Genomic DNA, 24,718 nt, shown 5'->3' with positions numbered 1-24,718 from the left:
AACAGAAAGAAAACCACAGAAAGATGCCTATTGACACAATCAGAGAGAGGCCTATAATGCTTAGCCCAACTGCCTCATCTCTCTGCTGCTGTCTAATGGCACAGCCATATAACGGCTCCACAGATTAAGGGGCAAGAAAAAAAAAAGATACTAAAGATACTAATAATCTAATTACAAAATCATAGAAACTCACACATGAACGTATAAAAAAGGAAAACATACATATGTAAACTGCTTACCATTAAACATCCCTCCCGTTCCCCTAAAATGATAATAAAAATTAAAAATAAAATTGTAATGTGAGTACAAAATATTTGATTTTGTTTTTTTTTTTTTTTTTTGATTTTTTTTTTTTTTTTTCAGAAATACATAGACAGACAAACCAGGCGGCAGAACTGTGGCTGCTGCTGGACACGAAAACTGACCTCAGAGGAATGTCCACCAATCAAAACACTGAAGGCAGCCAAAGGTCAAAGGCCACAATGATAACTTTCCTTTGGTATAGGTTTTAAAGTTGATGATGTTACCACTTTGGTGTGCTGACCGATTATCTACTTCATTTTTAGCGCCCTAATCTCACCGGCTAAGTGCTTCCATTTGGCTTTAGTACAAAATGCATCTGTGCTTTGAGTCAATACAAAAATGCATAGTTATTATTCCAATCAAAGGAATCAGGCTTTCACAGGCAAAAGTCTAGTATTGTTAAAGTGCATGTCATTGATACAACAGCATACTATAAATGCAAACAGTATCAATGTGTAAAATGATTGTACTAATCATTCTGCCTGTTCCCTTCAACAAAAAGTGGACAAAAATACTGGACAGTACCCTTTCCTTCATAACTATAACAATAACCTTCATACATAAATGCTCCAGATAGACTTATTGGCTCTATAAGGAGTGAACACTGAACCTCATATATCTGAGAAATCCCTTTCTTCTTATTGGTAATTCAGGTAAAACTATGGCTTTTTATATATGGCAATGGCAACTATTCAAACAGTCTTATTCAGCTTAAGCTGGAGGAGGTTGAACGGCCACTTGTAGACAGGGAGGCAGAAACCTGGGCTACTGTAGCGCAGAGAAAGACACTGGAGGCTGGGTCTCTATCATGGACGGTTCTTGGGTGGCCTGGACGTCTGGAGGCGCCTACCATCGCCCACTGACGCTGGCCATGTCAGCATGGAACTGACGAGAGAGGCGACCGCTCGCGCCCCCCTCCAGGAAAGAGGACCTGATGGGCGGCTCAAAAAGCTTCCTCCGGTTCTTGTTCAGTTCTGCAGAAAAGAAAAAAAAATTCCCCAACCTCAGCAGCAGCAAAGATGATACAAATAAGGTTTACATCTGTAGATGTTGCCAGAGTTGTTATGGGAGCTGCAGCAGATCAAAGCGACTGAAGGAAATACCATCAGGGAATATGTTACCATTTCTTTATAGCCTCAATTGATCAACAATGACAACAAAATTGGATTCAAATCACTATACGATTGCTCACATCAACAAAAACCCCTGTGTCCATCTGGATTTACATGGCAGCCTGGACAAAATGCCTCCATAAAAATGTCAAAAGAACACACTGGCATCTCTGAATTATTCATGTGATAGCTGTGTTTCTGTCTCTGCCAGCAAAAACTTTCAGTTTGATTATTGGAGACAGGCAGCTCGCTCCAGCTGCTCTTTTTATTGGCAGACACGCAGGAAGTGAAAACCTGGATTGCCTTGACTGGCATTCTATCTCTTCATAATGAGAGGCAGAAACACAGAAAGACAACGAGGCAGAAAATGGAATGGTGCGTGTTCCTGTTTGTGAGCCTGTGAGTCCGTCAGCAGTCATGAGAGCTGACCCAGACTTGGCTGAGGAGTGAGGCAGTGAAAACCAATTCTGGCCTTGGACCACTCTACTTCCTTAATAATCAGAGTCCTGGCCAGGCTGTTTCCCCCCATAGATCTCACTTCTAACCCTGGCTCTGGTCTGGGATTTTTAAAACTCAACATTTACAGAATATCCATGACAGGAAGCTTGTGATCCCAATATTAGCAAGATTAACGTATGCAGTCTAACAACTCCAGTTATTACCATGTCTGAAGTATGACATCAGTAATGAAGTGTGACACCCATTACATTCCCATTACACCCAGGGCAACAACAGGACAGAGTGCATCAGCGTGGGGAGGCGGCTGGAGCAACACCAGTATATTCATCTGAGAAGAATGTCCTAATCCTATTTACCCCTGAGGTGCAAATTACTGCTGCATGTTTTTTTGATTGTTTACAAGATAAATCACAGCAGCACTACTGCCTTGAACTTCTCAACTCCATTGCACCAACCAAAAAAAGGACGCTTATTTTCAGATCCAACGGATGGCAGTAGAGATTCCCTCTTCTGTTTCAGTTTTGGACAACCATTGGAGTGCATGTGTGATTACACTTTTTGCTGAATGCGCAGCTGGGTTCCAGTCCGGCTTGTGGCAGAGCCAGACAAAATAGGAAACGTTAATGAAACACATAAGCCAATTTCGCACCGCCTTCAACGGGAGCGTGCTGGCAGGACTCCACTCGAGCTGACAGCCGCGATTATCAGGGCAGCGCATTGGGATCAACCAGATCTCCGACACTGCCAGGAAGAAATGAGGGGAACTGGGTGCCAACGCTTCATTTACACACATCCTGAGATAGAGGTGGTGTGTATGTTGCTGTGCCTATGTTATTGGTATTCTATAAATTTTGCCTTTTTTGGACATGGTAGACAGTCAAGAGAGAAAAGCAAGATGGAGAGAGGAGGGATCACATATGACAAATGCTTTAGGTCAGATTACACAGTCTGCACCTTTGGCAATGGAGCCACCAGGACAGAACCATGTGCATATGGGACTTCTCTTTTAACACAGTAATAAAACACAATAATGCTGCACTTTCTTTAACTCCTCTGTACCTGAGATGGCAAGCAGCATTTTCCTGCGGGCTCCAAAGGTGGTAATGCCCAGTTCCTTCAGGTCCTGGTCTGTCAGAGTCAGGAATGTCTGGAGGTCAATCTGCAAACGACAACAAGCCCAGTCAACACCAAAATTACCAGATGCCAGCAACTACTATAAATACAGTGACAACCATCAACCATAACCGTGGCCTTGATGGAAAAAGGGCCTTGCAAATGTTGTATGAAGATGCCTATATCTGACTAAAAATACTCGGATACCACTTGCCGTTACCACTTTATAATTGTGAGGAGGGTGTGGAAGGGTTAAGAGTTGTCAGTTAGGCTAAATATTCTGGCTTCTTAAGCAAGGGTACAAAAACTGAAGTGTGCGTGTATTGTAAAGCCATTTTACTGCTCCACAGCTTATCCAGACATTTCTACGCAACTATTAGCTTGAATCAAAATCTTGCTTAAATCTTTTTGCATTAGAGGTATTAACCATCCTCCTAGTTTCACTACTTAAAGACTAAAAGTGGCTAATTCTTCCTATTTGTGGAAAACATAATTTATCCATGTCACTGGGATCCACAGTTATAACCGCATGTGTCCTTGTGCTCTACCTCTTGTTGCTGGAAGACATCTGTGTATTTCCCCAAGCCCAGCTTGCTGAACAGCTCCGGCAGATCTGAGCCTTTCAGGGAGGAGTTCAGGCTGCAGCCGTTGCTGCCAGTGACTGAAGAGATGCAGTCCATGTAGTTGCTGCTGCTGAGGTAATGCTCTGCAGCTGTGCATTGAACGATCAAGGCAAAAATATATTAGAAATTGAAAAAGTGAAAAAAGGGCCAAGCAATCATTCACATTTAGCTGAATGACTCATTGCACCCTTCATTACACATGCACACACGTAATTTGCCAAAGTTGATGCCATTGTGTTGTGATGACATGAAAAATTTAAAAAACAGTTCACTTTTCAGTGGGTTGTGTTTTCACTCAAGTGTGCACCTCATTTACTCTCTCCCATACTTCATCATTAGTACAGAGGCATTATTTACAGCTCATACAAAACAAAATGACGTCATATTACTTTCACTTTGTTAACTAATTTCACATGTCTTGTCAAACACCTATTTAAAAAATAAATGTCAAAAAGTGTCAGTTTCCTTCAAGTTTTACAGTTTTTGAAGTTTAAATAAAAAATGAAAATGAAAATAAAAAACAGAAAAATACACACAGATGAACATCATAAATTCTGCAAACATCCCAACCAATATTATCACAGTACAGTGGTCCCTCGTTAATCACGGGAGTTACGTTCTAAAAATAACCCGCAATAGGCGAAATCCGCAAAGTAGTCAGCTTTATTTTTTACAATTATTATAGATGTTTTAAGGCTGTAAAATCCCTCACTACACACTTTATCCACTTTTCTCAGACAGGCATTAACATTTTCTCTCTTTTCTCTCTTGTTTAAACACTCTCAAAGTTCAAACCTTCGTAGAAAAATAAGTCCAGTAAAAAAAAAAAAAGCATGCAAAATTGCACTAAAAAAAATCTGTGAAACTGCGAGGCCGCAAAAGGTGAACCGCGTTATAGCGAGGGACAACTGTATTCATAGTAGCTGTTTTATTGCTCTTTGCTGAAGGATACTGTGTAATTTCTGATGGTACCCGAAAACAGCCAATTAACTTGCAGAGATTCTTCGTGCTTCCAAATGGATAGTCTGTCAATGTGCTGTTCAGTGATCACCACTGCTTGTCTTGTAGTACAGTTACAACCAAAAAAAAAAAAAAAAAAAAAAAAAAAAAAAAAAAAAAAAAAAAAAAGATAGAGAGAAAATGTTGAACTGACCAGATTTGTTCTGCTTCCTCTTGGGGCTGCTGACAGTGGTGGGGAATTCGGTGTGGCTTGGCAGGCCATTACCACTGCCATTCCTTTCTCGCCAGTTGTCTGAGTCACTGCCGTTCCCCACGCCTTCCCGGCTGTTGGAGCGGGACAGGGACAGCGGGGAACCCTGTGGGAGAGAGACAGAAAGACAATTCACACATTTCGGATGACATTTCTGAGCGACTGTTTGTAGTATGTGTGCATGAACCTGTTATCTCACTTAGCATCCTTGTCCTGTCAACATTAACCAACTTCAGATCCATTTCCATGTGATTGCATTGCACCTCTACGTGCCATATAATGTCATACTCTCTTTGTTGCACAAAACAAAGACACTTACTTTCTAACAATACACACATACCCAAAGAAAATGCTGGAGGTGGTGATATATTTTATACAGTGAGGAGAAACACAAAGGCCTTGCACTACCGACCTCGTAGGTGGTGCTCATGCTGGGCTTGTAGGGAACATGGTTGGCCCTGCGCAGCTCCTTGATGGTCTCTGCAGGCATGGACTTGGAGAAGCCCAGACCACTCCATGTGTTGGTGGGGGTCCGCACCTCAGTCACCACAGGCTTCTTCAACATCGCTGTGAGAGCACAGACACACAGTGAAACACACATTACTTAAGCTCCTATCCAGACGGACTGTGCAATGAACATAATGCAATATTATGTTTGGGCAACAAGACAGAGCAGCACTTACCTTTTGTTGCCAACAGCTTTTTCTGTTCATAGTCAAATGCCTGAAAAGATAGCAGACAGTTATATTCCCCAATGCCTTATTACCAGGACTCTGTGTGTGTGTGTGTGTGTGTGTGTGTGTGTGTGTGTGTGTGTGTGTGTGAGCGTATGTACCTGCATGTTAGCAAAGGAGGACTGTGGTGCCAGCCTGATCCTCTCCCTCTCGTTCTGCTGTGCTGCCCTCTCTGCTGCCCGCTCGCTGCCTGGCGCCCTCTTATCTGCCACAGGACTGTCAGAGGAGCTGGACTCAGCATCCGACAGCAGGCAGTCAGAACTGTTGGCATTGTGAGGAAATACAGATAGTGATGTCAGCAATGAGGACTAGCCTAAAAAAAGGTGCAAAGGCCCCAGAGTTAGTTACTTCCAATAGAGAAACCAGACATTGCACACCCCTGTCAATGCTCACCTTCTCATTATGACTGTCTTCTCCGATTTGACCGGGTACAAGTTTTTATTCTTAAGGTTTTATAATAACCACACTGCTGTAAGATAACGATTTGCTGTCTAGGATGAGACCATGTGGCCCTATCCTTATGGCAGCCAATTTGTAAAATCCATACCTCTTCTGTCTGTAGAATCCTCTGCATTATGATTCCTCTCTGTCCACCTCTTAACGCTCGGTATAAACCCACCGCATAGATCTAGGTTCAACTACACTTTCTGCACTTTGATTCCTGGCTGTCTGCGGTCACCTTTACTTTGTAAATATGTCAAAATATTTAGAGAGGGAAGATAAGCCGAAGCAGGATGGGCTACATGTGACCTTTAGATTCCAACATACTGTAGATGAGAGTTCTTGGTGCCCTGCAGCAGCTCCACGGCCTGTCGTTTCCCTGATGACGTCTTACATGAAGCCAGCATCTGCTTCAGCTCATTCCCATTGGCTGAGTGAGATGGGCTTCTGGGCATGCCCACTTCCACAAATGTGTCAGAGCCTGGAGGAAACACACAAAAACACATTCTATTATGCTTTAATTTTATTCTAGCGTAGCTGTTTAACAACTAGATAGTGTGAAAGCACAGACACAGAGGTCACCGCAGTCTTTCCAGAGGTACTCCTGCAGCGCTAAGACAACCCAAGAGGAAACATTTTTAAAGTGTCTCCTCATTTTCCATTTTATGCCATTTATTATAGTTTAGCAAAGTCTGCTTTCAGCACCTGTGACTGAGTCACACTGTATAAAAGGGGTGTGTGTGGCTCCGTGGTGTATGCATGTGTGCATGCATGTAACTGTGAAAAGTCTCAGTTGGCACTTGGATTAATTAAAAACACAGCAGTTATAATTACAGAGGTTTTTCCCTTACCACTTACTCTCAGCCTGCCAGCAACCTGCTCTGTGTAACAGGATGTGTGGGCGTCTGTCTGAGAGTGTGTCTGTGTCTGTGTGTGTATGCATGCTTACGCGAGTACAAACACGAGAATGTGTGTATAGGTGACTCCGTCTGCTTCTGCATATGCATGTGTGTATGATCAAGACTGCTTGAATGCGCATGTGTGCATTCCTGTGAATAAAATATATGATGTCAGTCAACCTAATGAAGCTCTCTGGGGTTTAATGTTTGACCACTTTCCCTGCACTCCCTCATTCCACAGAGCAGAGCTGAGGCGAGTTGAAAAGAGCCAGTCCAAACACATTCTGGGACACAGGAGGAGGTCAGGGAGGGAGAGGAAACCTTAGTGGGACACACCACGTTGGGGGAGACCAGCTCAGAAAACATGGGGGAAAAACGAGACGCGTGAGAGTGAAGGTTTGAGAAGAAAACCGCATGTGTAAGAGACAGAGGAAAGGAGGGCCATTCTGAGCCACGAGAAGAACAGCACTTAATCTGTCTCCGCTCCAACCCAATAAACACTGTCAGAGAGGGTGCAAGGGCAAGAGGACAGTATAGAAAAATAGCAACAAGTTCATGCAAGGCATTTCCCTCAAAGTGGGTTTAAGGGTTACATAAATCTGAGGTGAAAAAGCCTGAGGTGGGCATTTGTGCACAGTCCGCATGTCCAAGGTCCAGCAAACTTGCAGAGTCAAAAATGCCCATAACTCAAACATTTTGTAGATCCCAGGTTATGATTAGACATAAATCACCAGACGGTGAGTAGAGGAGACTTTTACAATAAACTCTTTTAGTTGAACGTTCCACCACAGGAGCTTGGCCAGAGAGTAACAACAGAGCACTGGCTTAAAGGGAAACAAAGTCAATCTAGTGGCCACATATGTCACAATGCCCTCGATAACCTTAGTTTTATTTAAAAAAAAAAAAACAAAAACAAAAAACAAAATCCACCATATGAAAAAAACATAAATATCAACTATAACAAATGTCTGCAATAATGCAAAGCACATAATGGGTTCTTATAAGATGTTTGTGGGACATTTGCACAGAAAATAGTTAGATTGAAGTCTGCTGTTATTTTTCCTACTATTGCTATCCATCCGCTAGTTTCCATTCATTCTGTTACGATAGGAAAATTAACTTTCTAAAACTTCAAACTTTCTTCACACCAGTATTCAAGCACCATAATTAAGTTGTCCACATTAGTTTTCCTAAAAGCAGCAGCACTGTTGTGTTTTGATAGCTTGAACTTGGGTGGAGCGAAACGGTCTCTGCTGGAAAATATTCCCCACGGAAATGTTTGCTTGACACAGCTAATTATCAGTTCCTTTGTTAGCCACAGAAGCTCAGCATTATTAGGTGGTTGTTTCAACCAAAAATTCAAATTTTAAAAATGAGGGATTTTGATTATATGTTGTAAAATCTTTATTACCATGCATGATTTGCAAAATGGTTTGCTGGAATGTAAAATGTGGGTAAATTTTAGTAAATGGGCCAAACACTCAAAATAACTGGTATGGTCCTTTATATCCTTTGCATCCACTGTGAGATGCCAAACATGCAAACCATCAACCAAGTATATTTTATAAATGAATTACAGGAACACTGAAGCAGCACTGTGAAAAGTGAAACAGTCAAAATGAACCTATGGTGGTGAGAAGTACTTGGAGCTGCGAGGGATACCTTCGTCTGGGCTGGATTTGCTGGACAGAGGTTCTGATGGGTTGTGTCCACTGGCCTCCTGGACAGAATCACACTGGGTTGGGCTCAAAACAGTTTCTGCTAGTGATGCCGTGGCTATCCTCCCATAGACAGAGCCAGGGTGCTAAATACACACACACACACACACACACACACACACACACGGATTGTACAAAATGCATGTATGACAAATGAAAGCGAAACTGAAATTAAACAAAAAGTCTACAGGTTTTATAAGTGCTGATCTCACTTTATGCCTACATCCTCAAAATGCACCAACCTTAGCATGTCCATTGAGAGTGCAAGGGCCCTTGGTGCAGTCGGGGACCCCATTGGGCTGCTTGTCTATGGGGGCCAGGCCAGGAGGCGGGGACGGTGTACTCTGTGTGTAGCCTTGGACCCCTGACAGCAGGATGCTGCTCAGGGTGGCCTGGGTGGCAGGGTGCAGCATCAGCTGAGATGAGAAACCTGAAGTAGAAAGGGAGAAGAATTTGCTATTTGCAAGTCTGAACAAGAGTAAATCACATGGGAATATATGTACATTTACAAGTTCTACAAGTTTCAGTCAGTGCTTTCCAAATGCACTTGACACAAATGAATAATGCTGAGAATTTAGATAGTTCCACGTCAGAGTCAGATTTTATCAATCATAGTGAATTTAAATCTAAGATCCATGGGTGTTCTGTGTAGATATCATGTATAAACCTTCTATACAGTATAATGGATGAAAAATATCTCTCTAATCTGAAATACATACAAACTCAGATAATGTGTGTATGTGTGAAAATAGTTTCCAGTCTGTAGAATCACTTTTCATATATAACAACCAGGGCCAGGTTCCCCAAATCCATCTCATTTCATCTTATTACTAAGATCATTGTTATTTCAATGTGAGGTTAGAGCAAAGACAACCTTGATTCTGTCAGGTCTCTAAGAAACCCAGCCCACAGCAAGACAGTATTGACCATGACACTAACCTTGGGTGCTGGTGAGTGAGCTGGGCCAGAGGGAGGCGGAAGGTGTGGGGGCGCTGGGGCTGGGGGTCTGCAGGAGGCTCACGGAGGAGTTTAAGCTGTTGAGGACCGAGTTCGGGGCAGGGGAATTGCTGAGGGAATGGGGTGCTGTTGCACCCAGGAGACCTGAAGAAACGGAAAGGATTTTATAAAAAAGAAAGGAATTTTAAAAACAAAACAAAACAGAAAATAGAGAAGATGAGATGGATAGATCAGCGGTGGTCCTGTCAAAGAACAGGGCCATATTTCAAGCTAAACACATGTTACAATTAGGTACTAAAGAAAAACCTCCGGCCTTCAAGTTATCTGGAATGCCATCACACTGCCATCAACCAGACAGCAAATGAGAGGAAGAAATTCTTCAAATCTACAAGACCATGGGCACAAAAGTACATATCCTGTATGTCCTCACACTCAATAACACCATGTTATTGAGAGCACCAACAATGTGGTGCTTGGTGTCTCAACCCAAGCACAGTGTATGAAAACAGAAAGAAGCAGGTCTGTGGCTTTAACAAGGGGCTAGTTTGGCTCCAAGAATAAGGCTAGGGATTCCTCTGGCACGCTGGCCTGTAATCTGATGAAGAGAAGCATGTAGCAATTACTAAAGGCCAGGATGTGGCCATCCATAGCTTCACCCTTGGGCCCCAGGGTTTGAACGAGAGCAAGAAACTGTCTACTGTACTAGGACACAATGAGCGTGTTGCTTTCTGGCGTATTTTTTTAATGCAGTTCAATCAAATTAGCGAAGATGGTGGCTGTTGGTGTCATGTGCTATAACTACAAGCTGTTTCCTACCAGCATACTGGATGTTTTCTCCTGCCACTGCCTTTGATGCATTTCTTGGTTGGCTAAAAAACACATTCAGAATTTTTCAATACTTGTTAGCTGCACCACATGAAAGCATAAAAGCAGATGATTGTGGCTAAATATAGACCAGAAAATACTACACTTGGTGCCATCAATTAAACGTGACTCTTGAAAGAAGCTATCTTGAGAATTAGCCAATCTCATGTTGAGGTCAGCTCTGCAGACAAACAAACTCCTACACAATTACAACAGGTCATCCTATGATTCATAAACTGATGATTCATTCACACTAAGTGTAACTGCATTCATGCTGAGCATATTTCCTGATAATATGGCTGATCGTAGATGTGCATATGTGGAGCAGGTTTCTTAGCATGTAATTTCTACTGTCATGGTGAGGTCAGTTTTGCAGACAAACAACTCTTACTGTAAGGCGTATAAAGATGTTGGCTGCCTGAGAGAGAGCAAATTGAAATTTTGCCTTGAAAAAAAGAAAAAAAGAGAATATTTTTATTTACTAGGAGTGTGCGCAGTCCTCTGAATCCTGTGCACACACTTGGTCCTTCATAAAGATGTTGGTGCTATGACTCACTGGCTACTATTGATATGGATTTTGAGAAGGTATTAATATCAAACATGAAAAATCTCTCACTCTTTGTGACTCAGTAACTCGGCTGATAAGAGGTTTTAAGGATGGTCTGGCACAGAAATCTCATCAATGGACTTTTCACTAGGAGAGAACATTCTCATTGGCGGTGTGTGTAACTGGTAGTGATGTGAATGACATTGACGTATGAGGACATTAGTTCCTCTGCAAAGATGTTTCATCTCTGATGCATTTTAGTGAGAAAAAAAGCAGGGTCTTCTGTCTTTCTTCAATGATTTTTCTTGTTTCTTCTCTTGGATGGTCTTAGAGTGAGGTTAGTAATATATATAAATAAATATAAAGGGGGGGAAAGTGGCACTTTTTTTTCTGAAAGGTCTCCTGAAATTCAACCCGAGAATTTAGACAGTCTCATTACCCAGAGTACTCAGCCCCAGGCCAGCTGAGGCCAAGATGTCCAGGCCGGGACAGATGAGGGACGGGGAGGGGCCGTTGGTGGAGGGGCTCACTGCCGCTGATGGTGTGGATGACGACACGCCGTTGTTCTCGAGACCCAAGAGAAATTTCCGGGCTTCGTACATGTTGACTGCATTCCTCTCAACGCTCTTGACTATCACAGACTGACAAAGATGGAAGGTGATGAAGAAGGAGGAAGGTTTGGGGGAGGATGGGATGGAAACACAGAATAAAGATAGTGGAGGTGGAGAGAGGGAAAGAGAGGCAGAATAAAGAGTCACTCCCATAACAGAGAAAGGAGAGGAGTTGAGAGTTGAGAAAGGCAGGAGCAGGAGGGGGAAGATTTGCAAGGGAGCAATAGTTACCGAGACATGAGGACGGAGGAGGAAGAAAGGGATAGATAAGGTTATGATAGCAACAGAGATATAGCATGGAAGGGAGGATGAGGGAGAGAAGCAAAATTGGTAGGAAGGAAGAGGGAATTATGGGTAGATTAGAAGGATAAACATTGAGGCAGGATGAGAGGGAGGGAGACATGGGGAACAAGGATTGAGAGAAATCATTTCTTAATCAGTTGCATAATATCTCATTCAATGATGTGAGAGAGGAGAATATGAGGCAATACATTACTCTGTGTCAGAAGGAGAAATATTATACTTTGAGGCACTAAATCAACCAGAATGAACAATAGACAGCAAATGGTTTCCATTTCATTTCAGTTATAGCGTGAGAGGCAGAGGGAAATTCTTAGAGTCCTTTACACTTCAAACGTCACAAGAAACTGTGCCCTTCCTAAACAACATCGATTAAAGAATGAACGTGAGCACAAATCATGTCTTGTTTCTTTGCTTTTGCCAGAGCTGATCCCTGGCCAAATGGATTCCAGTCACGATCCGTCTCTCCCTACACACCCTGCTTTATGGGCCTGCCAAAGGCCCAGGAACACAGCGGCAACTCCATGCATGTGGAAGGGCCCTTTGGATCATTTCTGTCACCTCGTTAAAATGTTTAAGTGAAGGTTTCTTGAGGGGATCTGGGCTGGGTCAATGTTTACCTTGGCACCTAGAAGCCAGTCCCCACAGGCTTCCCTGGTATTGGGCACCGGGCCCTGGCTGAAAGAGGATGTGGGCACCTAGCACAGGTGGTCAGGGTTAGGCCAAATGGGCTGAGAGTACAATATGATTTGGATTATGTGTAGCACAATACCAGACCATAAGTAACAGTAGAGGCTGGCTTTGAATGCAACACAGGTGAACCACAATGAAAATATTACAAGTTGCGATATACAGTATTTTGAGAATGGCCAACACATTACACTACTACACTAAGGGCCGTATTTACATTCAATATTTACCCAGAGGCGCGCTAACTGCTGCTATATGTGATAACTTTATGAGCTTAGCTTTCTCCAGCTTCATGCCCAATTTATTGAGGACACTAACATGAATCAAGTCAGTCGCAATTTTCCAATCCGAATACCTCAGTTATAATGTAAGTGCTGACTGTGCATGTAAACCAGCTGAAACATATATGGCAAGTTGTTTTAACGCTGCACAGAGGAGAGAGAAAACCGTAGCTGTGCTCGAGGCCAGGAGGTGAAAGGTTGCCAAAAGTTTTGTCAGTGTGGGTATGGCATGACTCCCCTTGGTTCGAGGTTACAGTTCGTTTCTTACTTCACCAAGTAGTGAATATGTAATGTGACATGGCAATGTGTAATTTGTTTTCATCACATTTGACATTTGTAAGAGTGATTCCAAAATGGAACATTCTCACTCTCTCATTTATTTCATATTATTCAGCTTCATTTTTTCCTCTCTCGCTGTCTGCTGCACATCTGAACAAGAAACACAGCCGCTTTGACTTTCTCAGAGTGAGAATTTAAGACAAGCCTCGGCTGCATGTTAACTCGATGGAAGTGTGCCACTTCAGTAATTTTTACCTCCATTTTAATTACCATTGCCACTTGTTAAAATACATAGTAACTGGGTCAAATGTGCTACAAGTCTTCCAGGTGTAAAATCAAGCATTTTTATGTACACTGAAAAATGCTTTGTAAATACAGTCCTGTTTTCACTCATCACCTTTTGTACAATAACATATTTTTTGGTGATCTAGTACCAACACTCCATGCTGTGTAAGTGTAAGCCCTAGTGTCATACCTTGCTGGGCTGTTTTGGCTTTGGTTTAATACTGATGAAGACATCCAGCTGCTCCATCAGAGCTGTGATACACTGTGGCTCCACCTCAATGTCCTCTTTAATGTCAAACATCAGCACCAGCGGCAGGCAGCCCTGTGGAGGACAAAAACAAATACACAAATACACAAATTAAGTCCAAGTTCATCAGCATCACTCTCGCAAATCACCAAAACCAACTGCAGACGAACACCTCTCAGAGGCTCACTGCAGCATATTATATTTGTGTAGTTATACCCCCACACTGTTCACCATTTCTCACATCAGTAGTGAATTTTCCTCAATGTCAGTCATGCCAATAAAATAAAAAAACAACATTCAAAGCTGGATTCACCCACGCCCCACACAGAGCTTGGGAAATTCCTTCAAGAGCAATCTGTTTTGCATGATCACCACCACAAGCGCCACAGACATCTGTATTTTGGGCAGAGTGCTGGACAGCGCTCCTATTGTGAGTGTGTGTAATTAGCGGAGTGTAGGACCAGGCTGGCACTGACAGGGCCTGAGATTGGAGCTGTAATCTATAGTCTGGCTGAAAGAGGGCAAAGCACACAGTCCATAACTCCTCCCTTTCTACTTTCACTGTCACTACCTTACCTTTCCCTCTTTGCCCCTCTCCTTTCCCATCTCATTCTCTGCTGTATCCTTGTCGCTCTGTCCTCTTGTCCTCTCCCCTACAACTATAAATCAATTTTTTATTTCTCGGGCAGGCAGTGAAAGGCCCCTTCTTGTGTGTCCTGCTTCCAGACCAAAAGAAAGTCATGTTTAGTCACTGAAACAACTTTGGCATTTGCTAAATGTCTTTGGGGCCAAATGGGAGACCGCAGACAAAAAGAAGGCAGCCCTGGCAGAATTACTGCTCCACATTATGGATCTCCAAACAGAGCGCCAAAGATGTTTATGGCCGTAATGTTTTAAACGCACCAGCTCAGCAGAAGCTTTTAGCCAAAAATAATTAAACGGCCATCATTTTTACACAGTTTAGAAACCCACGTCTCTGATTATATTCTTGAGTAATTCATGGACAGATAAGGGTAGTCTCAGTGGTCAGAGGCAACCTGACAAGAATGACCACAAAGCAATTTAAACCAACAGAAATCTATATGTGAGGCCATTTCCTCATTTCAATGAGCCAATCCTTGTGCACTGACCTACGAATTACTGACAGGGCTGAGTGCACAGAAATTTCAGTCCACAAAAATCTATATTCAGGGCAAATCATCACTATAAACACCAATAACGATAATGGGGTGTACAGAGCGGACATATACAACTCAAGCCAAGTTGATGCAAATATGCACAAATGTCCATGCGGGGGCTATGAATTATGCAGGCCAACCTTCAATAGGCTGAAGATTGTTGTTTACTGTATCTGATATGGGCACTTCAGCAGCATGACCAGAGCCAAGCAAATCTTTCCCAAGGCCATTCAAAACCATTGAAGGCTATCATGGTTAACTTCTCAAACCCCACGCATCATTCACACATGCCATGATGATGTTACCAAAGCAATGACATCCATTATAGCTACCACACACTATGTGGAATCTCAAAATCTTTTATGTAAGGCGTATAGATTACTGTTGATACAAGTCTGTCATTTTTATGGAGTGGTTTTGTAGCCAATTCTGCAGCCTAACCACAACATCTACAAAGTTTCACCATTAAAGTAAATGCTCTCTATCTAGTTGATGTCAATAAACAAAACACCCTGAAACACACATACACACACACACACACACACAGCACACACCATGAGGTACTGGCGTGCCAAACAGACAGACTCAATGGTGCCCTGAATGTAGACTGTGGATTTCTTCTGTGGGCTGTTGGGGTCGGGGAAGTGGATCTGGGCTCCTGTTCTTTGGGTGATGTGCTTGATGTTGCTCCCATTGCGGCCCATCATGAAGAGGTGGTGCTGGGGTGCGATGTCCAGGTGGGTGCTGACTGAGATGGCGCTGGCCAAGCTGCCGGCCAGGTGCTCCAGCAGCAGAGCAGTACCCCTCTGGAGAAAAAAAGGGGGACAATGTCAGAGCTAAGCAATGAGGGCAAAACTAAATATCATGATATTTTTGACTAAATACCTCAATACCCATATTAGGATGAGTACTTGTGCTTTCATAAGATATTTATACATTGTTGATGAACAATCATTAGTTACCGTATTTCACCAATTAATCGCCCGGGCGTTTAATATGCAAAATCGACTTGGACCCCGGGCGTTTAAAAGAACCAGGCGGCTATTCGCTGCAGGCCTTTATTTATTTTTGCACCAGGCATTATCGTGATGACAGCTACTGTCCAACATATTTTCAGTCGGTCGATTTAATATTACGGTACACCCTTTTGTTCTAACGTTAGCTAGCGCTCTTATTTTGACAGAAAACGGAAGCGCCACACAGTTATTGTGCTGCTAACTGTTTACTTCTGCAAAAATAAGGTGAATAGCCTTATTTTGGGTTACCTCAATATAATGCAAATAATCGCCCCAGCGGTTATTCGGGTGGGCGTTTAATACGCAAAATGCATGCAGACCCCAGGCGTTTATAAGAACCCGGCGGCTATTTGAGGCCGGGCGATTAATTGGTGAAATACGGTATGTGGATATGATGACCAAGCAGGCAAATGATGGAAGTCAATTAAGTTCAGAAAATTGCATCCCTTTACTGTAATGCAGCCTTTAAAACCAGGAAAAGACAACTCCTATGTCATATCACAATATCACTTTATCAAAATTTCTAGTCTACCTAGTTATATCACAATATTGAAATAATTGTCTATAATGTTGACAAAATAATATATATTACTTTTAAAGCTAATGGGGAAAATATCTTCAAGACAGAGTCCAAACAAAAGTTTATAACTTAAAGCAATAATGGAGTATTATTGAGACTGTAAGTTACCATCTCATTTTGGAGCAGAACTCACAGTAAGTGAATGAATGTGGAATGTAAGAGAAGGGCAATTCACGTACAGTATGAGAACCTACTGATGGATAGTGAAAGCAACACAAATCCTCCACAATTTGCTCTGAATTTGTTTTTCAGTCAGTTGAATCACAAACATGGTAAACACTGCAAATGAAGTAAATCTCTGTGAGGGTTCTTTGCTAGAACAAAGCTAATGAATATGGCTTCATCTAGAGTAAAATCTACACCACATTACAAACACTGCAAATCCTTTAAACTGTAGGACAGTAAATTTGTGTCACCCATTTCCCTGACAAACAGCAGTGCTTTCTATATACCCCATGGAAACTATTGTATTTTCCACTGCATCTGCCGGCCAGTTGAACTGCCTCATTCCTTGCTGTCTCTACTACGCCTCTGCAAGCAATCACTTGGCCTGGAAAAGAAAGCCATTTCCAGTGTGGAACTAGAGAGTCCGCACACTGGGGCCAACATAGCACAGCAATCCACAGTGGTTTTGGCAATTTCTGAGGTATTCCAAGGGTCTCGCACCACCACATGACATAGCAGACATATTCCTCTAATCCCATAACCTTCATCTGGCCTGCTTCTCAATCCTGACTGACCCCTCAGACCTACCACAAACTCAGAGGCCCTGCCTCAGCATACACATTCATGCACAAACCCAGGAATGTGCACAAATACACACTAGCATGCAAATCCAAACAGAGGTGCACAAACATACATGAATGAATGAACACACACACACACACACACACACACACACCTGGTAAACGTGAATGGATACCCATACTGCAAGGGTGGGTAAGTAATAAAAAAGTGGTTTGGGGGTTGTTGACATATATGGTGAGAAGGCAAGCAAGTGCATCTGTGTGTTTGTGAGTTTACAGAAGTAGCGGCAGAGTGGGAGCACAGTCAGGAACTCCGCTTGATAGAGATTACACATTTAAAATGGAAAAAGACTTTTGGACTGGCTGGTGCAATACAGTATAGTGGGGTTTAGTTAAAAGAGCAGCGCAAAGCAGGATGTCCCAGTGGGGAGCTAAACCAACAGCCATCCAGTTCAAGCAACCAAACATCTCTCAGCGCTCTCGTGCCTCTGTGGTGCTGGAAGTAATGAGGCAGGTTACAGCACAGAAGTGAAGAACGCAGAGTGTTGGTGGTGTTGATGGAGTCTTGGTGCAGGGCAAGCCTTTTAACCAAGTGGAGAGCAATAAAAGAATGGACACAAAAGTTTAATTACATTTAGCTGACACTCAAAGGTGACTTAAAATGAGTGAGCAGATGGGTATGGCTTTTGCAAATAGTTAGCTATTTTTTCCATGCCGTTTCCATGCTGTCTGTTTAACATTATACAAAAGAATTTGCTACAATTTGAGTATTTTTGTGGTATTTTTAAAGCAAATCCCATAAACCAGTAGATGTGAACACAAATTTCAATCTTTTCAACCAAAACTGTCACGTTTTACTTTGCTTTAACCAGAACTTCAAATAGAACTGCCTCTCCCCCTCCCTCTCCCTTAATGTTCACCCAGTGCTTTACTCTTTTAAAAGATGCCTTTGTGTTAAGCCCCAATTCGACACCCTGTTTCAACAGGAAATACATCAAATAAGGGAAGCAAGAGGCTCTTGACTTTAAAGCTGAGATCTGAAAACATTTTTTTATTTACAGAAATGACGACACACTAGTGTTATGTATGACTGCAGAATGCTGTAAAAAATTAAAAATTCCCTTTTGGACCCACTTCTGGGTCTGACCTTTAGATTCACACAGAACAAAACCACAAGCCATTAACACTACACCATGTCATTGCCATGTCAATCAAACATTAACTTCCAAAGTATGAAACTATCCTCACCTTGACAGCTGTGGTGTTGTTCTGCGAGCCGCGGACCACCCCTGTGGCCCCGTAAATGCGTGTGGGGGGCTTGAAGGAGACTGTGAGGTTGTAGGTCTGTGAGATGTGCTGCACGGTGGGAGAGCCGGGGTCAGGCTGCACGATGGCTGGAAGCTCGAACGACAGTACAAGAGGGAGCAGCTCCTGCAACAGGGAGGGACAGAAGGATTGGTATAGGTACAAAGAAAAAAAGAAAGCAAAAAACAAAAAGAGAATTGTTTGGAGCGCAGAGGTGATAAATAAAAGAAAAGAATGAAAATGAGGTGGCAGCAAAAGGGAGACGTCAGCTTCATATCAACTGGAGCTACATGATACCAGCTGAAGCAATGTGGGTAAACTGTATAGAGTTGAATAGCTTATTGTAATATTGTCAGCGCTGCAAGAAATCTGATAGGGTTTCATTAGCAAAGACCTATAGGCACCGTATGTATTATTTCCCAACCAAGCACAGCACAGTAGCCACAGTATCACCTTGTCCTGTCGTGAGGGTGAGATTAACGCCATTTGGCCACGGAGTAAAAACATATGTCATGAGGTAGAGGGAGATTTCTTCACATAGGGAAGACATATGTGTATCCACACACAGACATAACAAGCCTCGCTTTGGTAGAGGGGTGTGTGTAAACCTGTCAGCAAGAATAAATCCAGAGAGGTCAATCAATGGTAGGTCAGCGGGGCCAGAAATAAGAGATACACCCTTTATTATAAGCGTGCTAGGGTATAGTGGTCCCACTTGGGATACTGAATCACTGCCATAATCCAAACATGGCTCAAATATCATACACACCATCAGTTCATAAGGCCTGCTCATTCTTTTTAGTTAATGTCAAGTCAATACATCAAACCACATAACGGCTAACCTATAGACATTAAGCAGCGACAAATGAGGCTTTTCCACCAAAAACTTCCCGGCCCAAATTTCCTGGGTGTTGCTCTTGGAATAGTGTTCCAGGGGCAAACCAAGTACCCTTAGCTCTTGCGTGTTTGTGTTTCCACTGCACTCCAAGAACAGTAAACTAAATGTAATCAAGGAGGAAGGGTCTTGTCATCGCGCATGAAACTGACAACAGCAAAAACAGTAAACATGGAAGATATCAACCCTGCTCTGCATGTTCATGATTATTTACTACTGTGCCACTCAGATGCTGCATTTGGTTTTGGAGAAGAGACATGCAGAGGTTCGAAAAAGAGACTGAGGAAGTAAGAAAACCAACAGCTGAAAAATGTAGAGTAATGGAGATCAACTGTGACATGGCAAGCAGTTGCAGCAGAACGATTTTCCCTCAATTACGAGCCGATCAATCTCTTGATAAAATAATCTGGCAATAATTTGTATTTGTGGCAGTCCCCAGGGACTTTGAGTATTTCCATAGTTGCAGGGACCGGTCCTCTAGTGAAAACAGGGGTAAGGGTTCCAGCTCCGTAAAAAAAGTTCCTGCGTTCCATGGACAGTTCCCCAAGTGCAAAAGGGCTAAAAGTCAGGCAAATTAACTCTGTCATTTAGATCACAGCAGTCATTCAAAGAGAATAGATGTGGACAAGAAGGTCTTAGTTCACACATGCACATACTCATGCACACACACGACAAGAGGTCAGACAGGTACACACCCAAACACACAAATTGAAGAGAATGTACGCATACACACACACAGGGAAGGCAAAACGAATATACTCACACATACACAGTGTTATCCAAACACTGACTCTCGGGCAGAGTGCCACTATGGTTTTGGCTGCCAGTGAAGGGCAAGCAGCATGAATTGCTCTGACCAAAGAAATGCATCCCTGATCAGTCCCATATGCGCTTGGCCTTACATTTATATCACGTTTCAGCACTCGCTCTCTGAGGGCTCGAGAAATTTAGGTCAGCGCCGAGGGAAACGCAAGGGAGGACAAGCAGAACAGCGGGACACAAGCGCTGAATGAAGAATAGGCTGACTTTACAGTGGAGCTGACCTCAGCTTTTTTGAAAAGGGTCTACCTGGCAGATATGAGTTTCACATGTATTCAATCTGAAGCCACCGTAAAAAGGCCTCAGTTCTCCAGACATATGGGTGAGAGAGATGGAGAAAAATGAAAATATCTGCGAGGTAAAAGCAACTGGCTAGACCTTTCATCACCTAACCATCAGCTCCACCTCTGAAAGCTCCCAGAAATTCACAGAGAATCCATCACCTAAACAACAGACTATGAATTCAAAAAGATCTCCACCACAGAAGGACCCTGCACTACTTAAAGTGAACCCTTATGGTTCACTGTAGCCTGAAATCCTGAGGGAGATTCCTCACATCTGGAGTGCAGCAAAGAGATAAGCCATAAACCAACCACTTCTGGTTTTAGGAGTGATGGAAGATGTGGTCTCAAGGCCACCCAGGACCAACCACAAAATGTATACTGTTATGTACCGGCAACCTAAACAGAGAAAAGCAAGAAACAGAGATAAACTCTGCTTACTCCTGCACCCGGCAGTGTGGGAACTTAACACTGACGACATATATATGGCTTTTGCATTCAACTCTACTCATTTTTGGTACCAGGTACTTTTTTGGATTTCGTTTTCCACTGCAGATAGAACCCCCTTAGTGATATCAAAGGGATGGTGTTCTTGATTTTCAGCATTTATCACAGCAAGGAGACACATTTTGTTACAGAAATGGCTGAGAGCAGTAAGACAAAAGACTGCAGAAAAAAAAAAAAAACAGGAGAGTTTGGGAAACCTTATATCAGAGCTCAGACATGTAATGATGATGCCATGATGATTCTAGAGACAAGTCTATCTGACCAATCAGTGGTCTGCAGTATTTTCAAATCACATTTAGTTTCGACTCAGTTCCCTTTAGAGCCTAAACAAAAGTGAAACCAAAAAAAGCACCAGGTATTATCCAAAACCTTTGCTGATGGAGAACCAAAAAAGGGTGAGTAGAGCTGAGACGAGTTGAGCTGTGCCACACAGTGGAAACACAGTTATACAGTGCCCTTCACACTTTTTTACCTGCTCACTATCCCTATTTATTAAATTTGAGCTAATAAGACCCTGGTGCCCATCAATGTGTGCTTATCAATGTAGGGAGATTCATTCTGAAATGAGATGAAATTTGAAAACACTGCCAATTTCTCTTCCAAGTTGTTGGATGATATGAAATTACAGCTATTTTTGGGGAGGAGGAAATACATTTCTGGACATTTTAATATTTGTGCCAACCAAATGCTAATCATCTGTAATTCTAAACTGCTGATTGATGGATTTTAAGTTACAGCTGAATCTAAAAACTGACCTACTACACAGCATTTTGGAACAAAACCCTTCAATTACACCCACTGTGGACAAGCTGGCATAAATTTGACTGCCAATTGCTGTGCATGTACTGAATCTGAGTAGAGATATTTTGCACAGTATCATGGAGTGTGACAGGGAATGATTTATTGGTCTTCTGCAAACAATGACCATGTTGTCTTGGTATAGTTGTAATCAAGTGATTAAAACTTGCCCAATGGGACCTGGGCAGTGCTGTGTTTAGGTACACACACACACACACACACACACACACACACACACACATATATATATAGATATATAGATACACACACATATATATGTATGTATAGGTGTATCATTTTTCTTTGGTTGCCCTGTCTGTCGATCTTTGTGCTTGGCTTATCCAGACAGCGGGTGTGTACAGTATCTGGCCAATCATTGGTGCTTTGCTTGTGATGTGTGCGTAAAATGAATAGTAACAATTAAGAGAGGATGAAAACAGCTCTCTAATCAAAAATATAAGGGTTTCACTGCAGTCTCTCTCTGGTTAAGTCTTATTAAAATAAAAAAAAAAATTACTTGGAAAAAAAGAAGACAACAAACAGATATCAGTACGGTATTAGAGAAGTTGCCGCTGCTGCACAACAACGGTCGCAGCCAGCGGTGTGGATGGCTTGATTTTAATTTTGCATTCGAGTTGTTTTGTTCTTCTTTTCAGCCACAACAGATTCAGAGACTGAACGGTTTGCCTGTTAAACTCCATATTTCCATATTTCTTCACCAAGTTGGGGATGACGAAAAAGAACAGAAATGTTTTATTGATTATACACTGAACATGGTTTCGTCAGTGAAAAGTATAATGTTTGATGGGGGGGAGGGAGAGTCATTTTTTCCCCCGATCACTTAGAGAGGGTCAAAGAAAAACATATTTCAGTCAACGGACTCTAAAATCCCCCAGTGACCCCTCATTCTAAATACCATAAAGTCCATACAAAGTGTGAAGTTGGTTTGGGTGAGTATTGAGTCTGGGTCCAGACAAAAAGGCCAAGTTGACGGAGAAGGGAAACTTGCCTTTGATCCACCCCACTCATCCGCTGACTGTGTGTTTTTTGGAAGCCAGAACAATCCTTGTGGTTCTCAACAGCTTATATTATAAGCCCCTTCCTATAACACTGGTACAGTCAGGTCTGGTTACTCTTCATTTTTCTCCCCACAGCAAGGAAATGGATGAACTGCGCCGTAGCCTGCCGCTTGTGAAAACACCCTTTAAGCGCAGAGAAATACTGCATATGTGTGAACACGTGCCAGCATGTGCCAACGCATGCTGAATAAACATCCAGTGTGCCCTCCTCTCTCTCCCCGCATCACGCACACTTCACTCATTCACTCACTCAATCACTCACGCACACATAGACAAGTCTTGTTAGTCTTGGTCAGTGCATAGCGGAGGAACGTGTTCACTCAGGAGAATTGTTGCGGTGTTGAAATACAGTGAAAGTTCATGGCTGTAACAGTTTGCACGAGCGTAAAGGTCCTCCGCCCACACAGCTGAGGCCGAGACTCCTGGCTGGAGCAGAGGCAGGATGGGGGGGGGGCTTCCAGTCAGACTGAAACAGGAGCTGGAGAAGAGGCATGGGAGTGGGTTGGAGATGGGGCTGAGAATCGTGCTAGTATTTTACCATTGTTGTAGGGAATTCAGTGGCTGGGGGAATAGGGTTGGGATGGCGCTTGTGGCTTGGAACAAGTGCTGAAACTGTGCCTGGGAATAGAGTTGAAGCTCTGGTTGAGGCTTGGGATACGGACATGCAGTCAGCCTGAAAAGTGGGCTTGGGGTTGCCGCGAAAGTTGAAAATGGGGATAGGCTTAAGCTGAGAATCACGCAGGAGCAGCTACTGCCAGAGCAGAATACGGCTGCTTATTGGAGGGAAATCTGGCAGCTGCAGAGATTATTGGCATGAGTGAGCCCACTCCATTTCTCCCACAGGCCACATGGATCGCCCTGCAGTTTGGATTCGAGTTGCTTACTCCCTGCCACATGAACTATTACCAGATTACTACCACTTCAAAAACACTGCTGTCACAGGTAGTCAGGAATCAACTGGACGATGATTACACTGAGTCTATTAGATGGAAATAAAGCCCATTACCTAAACCAGAAGTACACAGATTAGAGTGGACATATGGCTGCCTAAGACAACTGGGGCTGACATTTGAGAGGTCCAACTTACCCTTATTTTGGCTCGAGCTGCCTCCACCCCTCCTGGCTGCCCTGCGATGGACACCTGTTCAGAATGAGAAACAACACGCATCAGCTACCCAAATCTAACCATATCCAGTAAAAATGACAGCTCAGAGTACTGCATACATTATTTCAGTGCTGGCAGCAAAAACCTAGAACACACACAATGAAAATGGCAGGAAGTTTTAAAGCCACCCCCAGAAACTTGACACTTAACTCTTTACAAATGTATTACTGTGACTTATTTCCATAGCTTGTTTTTTTTTAAAGCTTCTCAAATTAAAAACCACAGAACCATGGTGACCAAAAGTGCATTCACAAGTTTATCATGATTAGAAAAATGGCCTCTACAGAATTGCCTTTTCAACACATCCATTCAAGACGAGCAGATTAGCATTACTGCCACAGAAATTAAAAAAGATCATGAATGCTTTCAATTAAGACCTCTTCACCACTTTCTCCTTCACACCCTCCCTTTAATCGGCAACTGCTCACCATAATGGAGAATACCGGGAATTGGCCCACAGACTCATTGTTGAAGCCAATAAGAGCTCCACTACAAATCAAGTCATGTTTTCTGGGACTAGCTGGTATTAAAACATGAATAAATAAATGAGTAAAAACCCAGGATACATCCCTCTGGTTCAGCTCAGGACCCTCGCTACTTCCACACACATACACACACACACACACACACACACACACACACACACACACACACACACACATACACGGAGGAGGGA

General features: G+C 42.8%; 1 protein-coding gene across 2 annotated transcripts in view; it reads right to left on the bottom strand.

Annotated features, from left to right (window-relative positions):
- Positions 1 to 307: 307 nt before the first annotated feature.
- bicc1a (BicC family RNA binding protein 1a) overlaps positions 308 to 24,718 on the bottom strand; it is a 58,506-nt gene continuing 34,095 nt past the window's right edge. For both annotated transcript variants that reach the window (XM_030070929.1, XM_030070930.1), the window contains exons 6-21: positions 23,965 to 24,018; positions 18,442 to 18,624; positions 15,406 to 15,657; positions 13,617 to 13,748; positions 11,420 to 11,621; positions 9,552 to 9,713; positions 8,855 to 9,042; positions 8,557 to 8,698; positions 6,323 to 6,476; positions 5,656 to 5,815; positions 5,504 to 5,543; positions 5,233 to 5,387; positions 4,764 to 4,926; positions 3,536 to 3,699; positions 2,934 to 3,033; positions 308 to 1,277 (exon numbers count right to left, since the gene is read on the bottom strand). In XM_030070929.1, coding sequence (XP_029926789.1) covers positions 1,150 to 1,277; positions 2,934 to 3,033; positions 3,536 to 3,699; positions 4,764 to 4,926; positions 5,233 to 5,387; positions 5,504 to 5,543; positions 5,656 to 5,815; positions 6,323 to 6,476; positions 8,557 to 8,698; positions 8,855 to 9,042; positions 9,552 to 9,713; positions 11,420 to 11,621; positions 13,617 to 13,748; positions 15,406 to 15,657; positions 18,442 to 18,624; positions 23,965 to 24,018 — 2,379 coding nt within the window. In that variant the 3' untranslated portion in view covers positions 308 to 1,149. The remainder of the gene's footprint in view (positions 1,278 to 2,933; positions 3,034 to 3,535; positions 3,700 to 4,763; positions 4,927 to 5,232; positions 5,388 to 5,503; positions 5,544 to 5,655; positions 5,816 to 6,322; positions 6,477 to 8,556; positions 8,699 to 8,854; positions 9,043 to 9,551; positions 9,714 to 11,419; positions 11,622 to 13,616; positions 13,749 to 15,405; positions 15,658 to 18,441; positions 18,625 to 23,964; positions 24,019 to 24,718) is intronic.

The sequence above is a fragment of the Myripristis murdjan genome, chromosome 15 (genome assembly GCF_902150065.1).
Source record: "Myripristis murdjan chromosome 15, fMyrMur1.1, whole genome shotgun sequence".
Taxonomy (NCBI): domain Eukaryota; kingdom Metazoa; phylum Chordata; class Actinopteri; order Holocentriformes; family Holocentridae; genus Myripristis; species Myripristis murdjan.
This window is presented reverse-complemented; position numbering and strand designations above follow the sequence as displayed.